The following is a 9,937-nucleotide window of genomic DNA, read 5'->3' as shown; positions in this document are numbered from 1 at the left end:
TCAGTCGACCAATGGGCGGGGGCGGGGGCGTGCCCGTAAGGCGGGAGGCTGCTGCGCTGGGATCCCTCCTCGTGCTCTTCGTTGAGCCCCCTGCAGCCGACGCGGCCGTCACCTCCCCAGCCGCGGGCGTTCCGACTAGGCTCCGGGTTGTGTCCTGCGCGGTGAGACTGCTCCTCCTTCCGCCACCTCCCGGTTCCTCCCTGCTCGCGGGGATCCCTTTCCGGCGGAGCCTCCGTCCTAAGCAGTCAGTGCATGAGACCCCATTCAGCGGGGCGTTGGGCTGGGGCGGGGGTTGGGGGGGAGCCGCTCCACTGTTGTGGCCAAGCTCAGGAGGGTTCCCTGGCATCTGACCTGGGGAGATGTCCAGCCCTGGGGATGCGAGTGACCATCAGCTGGTGTAGCTGGGGTGTTTTCCGCCGGGCGCTGTCCGGGGCATGTGTAACACTGTGAGGGCGGGGGCGTGATGGGGGTCAGCGCCATCAGCATCCCCCCACAGGTGTTGCCACCGCCTCGCTGTGTGACCTTGGACGGGTAGCCTCTCTGAGCCTCGAATGCCTCGGCACCCTCAGGGAGGAGGGTAGTGATGTCGGAGAGTGCGGGCTTCGGAGATTGCGTCAACAGAGGGCAGGGTGGGGAGGGCACAGCATTATCTTTGAGGAACGGAGCAGAGAGGCCACCTCGCGACCCGGGAGGGGTATGATGGGGGGCGTCCTCCAGCCTTACCTATCCTCGGAAAGGATGAGGATGGGGCAGGGATGGGGGCGCCACACCCATGAGGATGGAGGCGGGGTCCTACACCCTGGACCCTAGTGCGTCTGGGGACTTGGCCAGCACCTCCCTGTTGTCAGCTGCAGGAGGGATTCGATATAGGTCCTGGACCGGTGTTCCTATTAGTGAGCAGGGGCCCTGGTGGACTGAGAAAGGAGGCATTGGGCTGCTTTTCCTCTTGAATCTTGGCATGAGGAAGTGGGAGTAGGGCCTTTCTCTACAGTTCCCTCCTCCTGCCCAGGGAACTGAAGAAAGTCAGGGGCAGTTGACAACCTCGAATCCTGCCTGGCCTTTACTTGTTGGGACCACCAGGTTGGGGCAGGCAGTCTGGAGGCTAGACAACATTTAAGCACCTCCTAGCTGAGGGTTTCCAGGGCTGGGGGGTGGGGGGTTCTGTGAGGAGATAATGGGCAGAGGAGTGTGCACTTCTTGTGGAGACAGGAGGGTGTGGCATGGTGGGGGGCCCCTTTCCCAATTCACTGCTGCTCCACCCACTTGTGAGAGAGAGAATACCCGCACCTGTCCCTGCCCCTTTGGCCTGCTGGGGGAGGAGGACATGGAGTCACATCCAGACTGAGTTGATGTAAAACTGCCACTACCACGCCTGACTTCAGTCTTTCCTTTCCAGACATTGGTTTAGGTATGTGGCCCCTGACTGCGTTCAGTCTGTTGTCAGGTTCTGGAGTCAGCGGGTCAGTGTGGCCTCAGTGGGCACTCTTTTTACAAGATTGAGCTTGAATGAGAAGCTGGACAGTGCTTCTGATGGACTAAGTGCTTAAGCCAGGTCTGAGCCCTGGGTTAGGGGTGAAGGGAGGTGGGAGGTTGTGGAATTCCTGGCTTAGAAAGTCCCGGAACAGGTTGAGAGTGAGGACTGGGGAATGAATGGCAAGTGAGGCCCCAAGGGGTTGGTGACTTGTCCCGAGCTACAAAGCAAAGGACAAGCTGTGGCTGGCACTGTCCTGTGATGCCTGACACTTGGGGGCTGCCTTTGGGGCAGAGAGGTGGTATGGGGTTGCAGCTGTGGGGTGAAGGAAGGGCAAGAAGGTGGCAGGTTCTGTAGCTCCACTTGCCACATACAGACTGTCTTTGGCCCTCCTTCTAGTCTGGAGCCTTGAGCCCCCGTGTGGGACAGCCTCGAGGAGCAGCTAACATCCTGCGGGGCTGAGAACTCTGGGTTTCTGTGTAACTGTCCATCTGTCCATCTCTCTACTCACTTGTCATGTCCCTGGGCCTGCTCTTCATGCCAGAGGCTCCACTGGGTCTGGCTAAGCCCTGCCTGGTGCGGAGTGGGGGGGGGGTACCCTTGAAGCATCCATCCTCTCTAAAGCTGAGGGGGACCTGAGCTGGCAGCACTCTGTCCCCTAGAGAAAAGTTTTCCCCAATTTCCCTGAGAGTAACTGAGAGCCAAAGAGGCCCCTAAGGCCCTTGTTCTAGCTTTCCAGCCCTCCCCATCCTGTGACTTGTCCACGGTACCACCTCTGACCTGTTCACAGCCCAAATAAGAGGGGGTTGTCAATATTGGGGGCGGGGGCTGGGTTAGGGCCATTCCCCAGGGTGTACATTCTTCACATCAGTCTTGTGAGTCCCTCTGGTGTGGGGGACAGCAGGCTCCCTGCAGTCTGTTCTGTCAATCCTTAGGGACATGTGTGGCCTGGGAGTGAGGAAGGGAGAAGGCAGGGAGAGGTGGGAAAGGGGAGGGAGGCCCCTCAACCCTTGAGCTGTATTCTGAGAAGGCTGAGGTCCCGGGGGGTGGGGGGGGTGCCGTTCCTGGCTGTTCCAGTATTGCCTGAAGTGCCTCTCCGCCAGTGCTGCCCTGAAATTGCCCGTTGCTTCAGAAACCAGGCCTTTGGGGGTTTGCTTTTGCAAAGATGGGGGTGGAGTGGGGAGCGTTGTCAGAGCTTCAGACATCGGTTGCACCAAACCCTCTGAGGAAGAGGCCACTGCTTTTTCCTGCATCACAGATGAGGAAACTGAGGCACAGAGATGCAAAGTAACTTGGCCCATGGAGCCTGAATCTGAAACACGACTGCTGGGCTCTGGGAGGCTGGGAGGCTTGGGTCACACTCAGGGCTTGGCTGGCACAGGAAGGGGCCCTAGAGGGGCCCTACAGGGCTCAGCACCCTCTCCTCCTGCTTCTGATGAGGAATTGGGTAGATAAGAGTCTGGTTTCCAGGGAACAGCGTCTGGCAGGACTCTCTGCTGTGGGAAAGGATGCTTTCTTTTTCTAGCCTCCTCTGGGCCCCTGAAGTCACTTGCCAACCCCTCTGCTTGCTCTGGCCTGAGCTCTCGTCAGTGAATGAGATGTAGGCCCTACCCTCTGGGCTTTCCATGTCAAGGATGGACAGGGCAGGTCACCGGTTGATCGGGGCAATGCTAGAAGAATGCCTTGGGGGAGGGGTGTGCCCTGTAGGGCAGAGGTTGGCCAAGAGAGTGGGATGGGGCCTTCCTCTTCCTGAGAGCATTTAGTAAGAGTCTCTCCCATAGCTGCCTAGAGGGCCCAGTCAAGGCCCAGACGGGGGCTCCCCTTACTTTGGCCACTCATTCCACAAATGCGAACAGAGCTTTTCCCTGCCAGGTGCTGGGCTGGGTGCTGGACCACAGAGTTTGGCAAAAGCAGCCACTGCCCTTGTAAGATGGGGAACATGGATATCAAATGATACCAGAAGGGAGAAAGGGGATCCTTTTTAAAGATTTTTTTCAGGCCTGTGCTGGGGCAGGCAGGAGTGGGTGGTGGCATGCTACCTAACAAGGGTACTCCGGGGCTGAGATCCAGGCCAAGGGGACAGGATTGTTCCAGGCAGGGAAACAGGGAGGGGCCCTGCAAGTACTAGGTCAGAGTGTTTTGTGAAGAGTCCCCAGGAGCCTTTGCTCACTGGCCACTGGTTAAGGATTTCAGTGTCCTGGCAGATGAGGGGACCTTGTAGGCACTGGGCAGTCGTTCCCTCCTGGCTGTAGAGGTGTGGCTGGAACAGCCTCTTTGAAAGTTAAGGAAGATGATCTGGTACCCTTGCAAATGGCCATTTTCTCACATGCTCGTAGCTTCAGAGGGTGGGTGAGGTGGGGGCAGGCTTCTCTCCAAGGGCCAAGATCCCTGGGGACAAGCTGAGTAACCCAAGACTAAGGGGCTGCCCTTCTGGACCTGACGCCAGAGCAGCCCTGGACAGAGATGAGTCGGAGTGTAGTTCCCCTCCCTGCACCCTGGGCTGGGTGGGGCCTGGGAGCTAGCCTCCAAGGGGGTGGGGGGGATGCTGGCCTGGAGCTGTACCTGCCCTGATGGCTCCTGCATTCCTGAGACCTGAGCCTTGAACCTCCTTCTACCAGGGGTTCCTAGCACCCTGCGCTTGAGGCAGGGCTTGGGCCTGGGTGGGCTTCTCGCACTGGGAAGTAGGGAGGGGGGTGAGGCTGGCTCCCAGGCAGCTCAACACCTGAGAGACCTCCAGGTCATGCTCTCCACAGGCCCAGCCCCTGACTGACTAGGAGGCTGCCAACCCTTGGTTTCTCTTCCTCATTCCCTGGCCTAGCCGAGGTCATTCATGGGTCACTCATCTCTAAATCCTTCAGTGTGGATCTCTGAAAACTAGGCTGTACTTCTTTACAGAACACAATTTCATTACCTCACCAAACAAGATCCGCTCTTATTTCTTAACGTCTGTCATCTAAGATCCAGTCCCATTCACATTTCCTAAGGATCCCTCAAACACAGTGTTTACAGGTAGTTAGAGACCCCCCACTCCATTTACTTTTCTTCTTGCAGCTGGCAGAGTGGAAAAAACAGGTCATTTGTCCCATGGAGCATCCTGCCTTCTTGGTCCCTGTGTGTTAATCTAGAACAGCGGTTGGCAAACTTCTTCTGTGAAGGGCCAGATAGTAAATATTTTAGACTTTGCAGGCCGTGTGCTCTCTGCGGCAGCTCCTCAAAGTGGTTCTGCTTTACTGCAAAAGCAGTTTTGGACAATGTGTAAACCAGCAAGCGTGGTTGTGTTCCAATCAAACTACAAAACCCAGGTGGTGGCCCCACAGCCTGTTTTTTGTTGGGTTTTTTTTTTTTAAGATTTTATTTATTTTTAGAGAGAGGGGAAGGTAGGGAGGAAGAGAGGGAGAGAAACATCGATGAGTATTCACCTCTCGCACACCCCCCACGGGGGACCTGACCTGCAACCCAGGCATGTGCCCTGACCGGGAATTGAACCAGTGACCCTTGGCCTGTGCTCGTGCTCAGTCCATGGAGCCACACCAGCCAGGGCCCCACAGTCTGTTTTCTGCCCATCCCCTATCTAAACCTCCCTTCCTTTATTTTTCTTCTTCCACTCTGGGGGCAGGTGGAACAAATCAGTTTCCTATAACTATACTGCCTTCTGGGTTTGTCTCATTTCTTTCTCAAGGAAGTCATTTATTGTATTTATTTGTTTATTTTTTTTATCCTCACCCGAGGAAGACGTGTATTGATTTTAGAGAGGGGAAGGGGGCGGGGAGAAACATTCATGCAAGAGAGAAACATGGAGGGAAACATCAATCAGTTGCCTCTAGTCATGTGCCCTGATGGGAAGTAGAACCTGCAACCTTTGGGTTTCCTGGACAAAGGTGCAGCCGACTGATCCTCACTGGCCAGGGCGTGGAGTCATTTAATTTGTTCCACTAACCTCTGTGTTTTCTTCACTAAGCCAGAAGTTGGTGCTAGGGGCTTGATTAGATCCACGTTAGACATTGTAGGCAGGTGCTGTGCGTTGGTGCTGCCTCCCATTGGGGTGTCGGGTGTGTCAGGTTCCACTGTGAGCGAGGGGCGAGTGACTGGTGCGTGACGGGCTGGTGTCACATCTCTCCATTGCCGACTTGTGTCATTCCCCTTAAGAGCCCTCCATCATCTGTTGGTGCCATGTGGGCATCTGTGAGCATCCACTTCTGTCAACCTTTTCCCTCCCGGGTTAGCATCCACGGGCTCATTGCCTCCGGCCTGAATTGGGGGTTGCAGAAGTCCTTGGCATTTGGTCATTCCTTTGTTATTTAATAGTGAGAATTCTTCTGGAAAGAAGAGCTTTTTTTTTTTAACCACCAGGGCACTTCATTACAGAAAAGGCCAAGAGACAGACTGAAATACTTCTCGTTATTGCCAGTTTTCAGAGGAAAGAGTTAGGGCATTGCAACCGTCAGTGGTGACAAAGGAAGGTTTGGGTGTGTTTCTTTGGCTTTCTCTCTTCTTTTTTCCCCTAATCTCTGAATGCCCCAGTTTTTGGTGTTTCATCTGTTTCCGTCAGTTGCACTCATTATTATTATTTTTGATGCTGAGATGGTCCCAGCTCAGCCCATGGGGGCCAGATGGCTCACACAGGCTTCCCGGGGCACCTCCTGCTGCCCCTGCCTTGAGGTTAGGGCAGCTGAGCTGGGGGGCAGCCCCTCCGCAGGCATCTGCTCTGTATGTGGCCCCGACTGGTCACCAGTAGGGAAAGCTCCAAGGGCATGTTACCTTCTGTGGGCCCTTGTTTTTGCTTCCCTCCAAGCATACTGTTCACTCTGACCTGGACCCGGCTGTATTGGCTGTGTGACCTGAATAATGCGGACTCTGGCTGCAGGAGGGTACAGCCCTTGGGGTCACCAGCTCTAGAACTGGCTCTTAGAAAGGGCCAAAGAAGTCCCCTCCTTTCCAGACTGCCCTTGCCATCAGCCTCAGGTGCCTTGGGCACACGAGTCCTGTGCTGGCACTTTGGCACTCAGAAGCTGCCTCTCGGCACTTGCTGGCGGGGCCCTGGGTCAACAGAGAGCCAGACAAGGGGAGGGCTCTTGGTAGATGGGGGGGGGATGTGGGTGGAGGAGTGTGGGCCGTGCTAGAGGACGCAGGCACCACTTGGGCCGCTGCGAGCAGCAGGGTTTTGGGTCCTCCCTAAGGGGAGGTCTCTGCTTTCAGGCCATGGGTGGCCCTGACCCGTGCCTTTCCCACTCCCCGCCCTGCAGGCTCCTGCTGGTGTCCTTAGAGCATGGGAGGCTGCTGAGCTTGAGTGGCGGGGTCCAGTAGGAGCTGTGCGTCTCAGCCCTTGGCAGGGAGGGCATCCATGGCTGCAGCCAACAAGGGTAAGTGCTGTCCAGGCCTGGTGGGGTTTGCAGGGTCTTCTGGCGGGCCCTGGTTGGAGGGGTGTTGTTGCGCATGGGGCCTCCGCTGGCATGTGTCTGAAGGTGAGTACAGATGACATCAGTAATTGCACCAGCGTTTGTGCCAGGTCCTGGGGCACATCCGAGCCCTAGCAGGGAATGTGGTGACCCCTGCTGGTTCCTTGGTGTGCTGGTCTTGGAGGTGTGCCCTCTTGCCCCTGTGTTCCAGCCTCCCTGTTCCCCTGTAGGGGCTGTGGAGGCCATGAGGGGCTTTGGGTGAGCACTGAGACTGGCGAGGTGGGTAGAGCTATAGAAAGGAATTTTGGTTCAGACTCCAGAAGGGCTCCTGGAGGATTTTAGGCAAGGGAGGTCTAGTGAGATTTGAGGGTTAGGTCTGGGCTGTCTCAGCGGGGAATGTGGAAATGCCAGCCTGACTCCCATGGGCCTCCACTGGGCGTCCAAGAGCCCAGGCCATGGCTGGTCTAGGCCCTCACACGGGAAGGACTCTGACAGGGTTCGTTGGAGGTGTAGGGACTGTGGGGGCCAGAGAGGACTGGGCTCATGCTCCCGGTAAGACAGACCTCCCCTAGGGGTAGGCCCTCAGCCCTGCTCTTGGTACTCGGCCTGTGTCAACGTCCTGCCCCCGGCTTTGGAGAACCTGATCCCTCTGGGGACAGCTGAGGGCCTTGTAAGGGGTTAAACAGAGGAAGATGTCTCTGGGAAGGGTCTTGGAGGCTCCCCTGGGTTCTTCCATCTTTCCTGCCAATGGTCAGTGATGAGTTAGGGGCAGCTGCAGCCTCTCCTAGGTGAGCAGGCTCAGTGGGGGGGGTTTGTCCCCCTTTGTCTGTCCCCCACCCAGATAGGTCCCACAGAGCCAGCTCCTGTCCTTGCCCCTCCCCCCTACCACGTTGGGGTCATCAGGAGAGACAGGTGGGACCTTGGGCACAAACATACCTAGAAGAGAAGGTCCCAGAGATGGGGAGCTTGGCCCTGTAGAGGGGAGGCCTGAGCTGAGGTAGGCTTCGCCTGGGGCTAGGGGAAAGTCTAGAAGACTGTCTCTTCATGCCTCTGGTGTCAGCCTTATTCCCTCTAAGTGAGGGTTACCCTAGCCAATTCCTGACTCTCCCTGACACCCATACTTATGGTATGTTTTTGTGGGAGGACTGGTGATCCCCACTGTCCAGTGGGAGGTAGCCTCGCCCTGAAAGGAGTCCAGCCAATGGGAGCTGGGTGATGTCAACGGCAATTGCAAGGGGTGGGGAAGCCACAAGGGGGAGTCATTTCCTGGGGGCAGGAGAAGCCTGCAGTCCCTGGAACCCCCTCCCACTCTCCTCTTAGGCAACAAGCCCAGAGTCCGCAGTATCCGCTTTGCTGCTGGCCATGATGCAGAAGGCTCCCAGAGCCATGTCCACTTTGATGAGAAGCTGCATGACTCGGTGGTCATGGTCACCCAGGAGAGTGACAGCAGCTTTCTGGTCAAGGTATGTGCGCACCTCCCCCGTCATCAGCCTTATTCCCTCCTATCTCCTCCTCAGCCCTGCCCGGCTTCCTGGGCCTGTCTGTTCCATACCCTCTAAGCTGGCTCCATAGGCCTCTTTCTCCCTCCCTGGGCCTTAGTTTCCCCATCTGTAAAGCGGGAAGCGGTGAGATTGCAACGAGATGAATGCAGTTAGAATGTCGCCCCGAATGAGGTGAGGGGAGCGGAGGAGCTGTTGTTATCATCAGCATCACCCCAACAATAACCACGGAAGGTGGGTGTCTAGGCTGTGATCTAGGCCTGCTGGTCTGGACCTGTGACCTTGGGCAGGTCACCTCCGCTTCCTGTTCTTTGAAGTGAAGACAGTTCGTATCCCGTAGAGTTGGTGTGAAAATAAAATGGAAGAATATGTGTGTGTTATACAGGTAATTATGCTGACGACAAGGTGCAACTTTATTTACCGTCTTTGCCAATTTTCTGGCTGGTTTTCACCCCCATATTTTCCGCTCCGTGGAGCACACCCTCTCCTGGTTGTACTTCACACGCCCGCCAGTGGGGCTTCTCCAACTGCTGGCACACTGTCGGATCCCACATCCACTTGGAGGGACAAGAGAAAGTCTCTGGAGGGGATGGACTGGGGGAAACACGAGTGAGGCCCTCGGGCTGGACAATAAACCAGGGCTCCAGAGTTGAGCAGGGGGAGGGATCTGGTTCATCCAGACCAACCGCCCTGAGGAAGGGTCCAGATTCATACCTACTTCTGCTCAATTCTTGCTTTTCTTCCACAGCTGACAACCTCCCCAAGGGAATAAACAGAATGAAACAAAACGTAAAAAAATAGCTCCCTGTCCCCCACTCCCCATTGCAAAATTCATTCATGTCTAATAGAGAAAAACTAAAGAAAATTAAAAGTACCCACAGTTACAGAACCCAGAATAACAGCGGTTAATATTTTCATGTGTCATTTTAGCTTTTTTTTATAGCTTTGCTTCCAAAAACAAAAAGCTGGTATCACAGTGTAACACTGTTTTTTGCTTACGCCTTTGTTACAAGCCATCTCCTGCCTCTGTCAGTAAATAATTTGCTACAAGATTTTACAACTGCTTGGTATTCCATTATATGTGTCATCGTTGATTTAGCTGGTTCCCTATTCCTGGTGTTACTGTCGTTTCTATTTTTCACTGTTAAAAATAGGGCAGTGATGAGTATTTTTTGCACATCTCCTACTATTTCCACTGGAAAATTCTGCGAGGGGTGCAGCTGCATCACAGGGTCACCATTGGCAGGTCTAAGAGAAAGCTCTCGTGAGAAGTGTGCCCTCCACCTGCAGAGTGTAGGAGCCACAGGGCCTGCGCCTTATCACGCAGTGACTTCAGCCCCGTCCCGTTGAGAGGCTAAATGTTCCATGCAGCCAATCCCAGCTGGGTCCTAGGGACAGGGCCGTCCGGCCCGAGAAACCACGAACAGGAGAGTAAATGTGCGTGTGAGCCATGGGTATGGCATGCACCCCTGTGCCTCCTGGACCGGCACTCCAGTCAGCCTACCTGCTCAGCAGCCACCCGGGCTTGTGACCCTTCACATGACTGGCGTTTCCAAGGGTGGCATCTATCC

The 9,937-nt window shown here is 55.7% G+C and overlaps 1 protein-coding gene across 3 annotated transcripts in view; it reads left to right on the top strand.

The window, feature by feature from the left end:
- Positions 1-27: 27 nt before the first annotated feature.
- ADISSP (adipose secreted signaling protein) overlaps positions 28-9,937 on the top strand; it is a 12,551-nt gene continuing 2,641 nt past the window's right edge. For 2 of the 3 annotated variants that reach the window (XM_024559591.4, XM_053926921.2), the window contains exons 1-3: positions 28-161; positions 6,715-6,831; positions 8,188-8,330. In XM_024559591.4, coding sequence (XP_024415359.1) covers positions 6,813-6,831; positions 8,188-8,330 — 162 coding nt within the window. In that variant the 5' untranslated portion in view covers positions 28-161; positions 6,715-6,812. Of the gene's footprint in view, positions 245-6,714; positions 6,832-8,187; positions 8,331-9,937 lie in introns of all 3 variants that reach the window. The other variant, XM_045194737.3, reaches the window with a different exon arrangement.

The sequence above is a fragment of the Desmodus rotundus genome, chromosome 6 (assembly GCF_022682495.2).
Source record: "Desmodus rotundus isolate HL8 chromosome 6, HLdesRot8A.1, whole genome shotgun sequence".
In the NCBI taxonomy this organism is placed as follows: Eukaryota; Metazoa; Chordata; class Mammalia; order Chiroptera; family Phyllostomidae; genus Desmodus; species Desmodus rotundus.
This window is presented reverse-complemented; position numbering and strand designations above follow the sequence as displayed.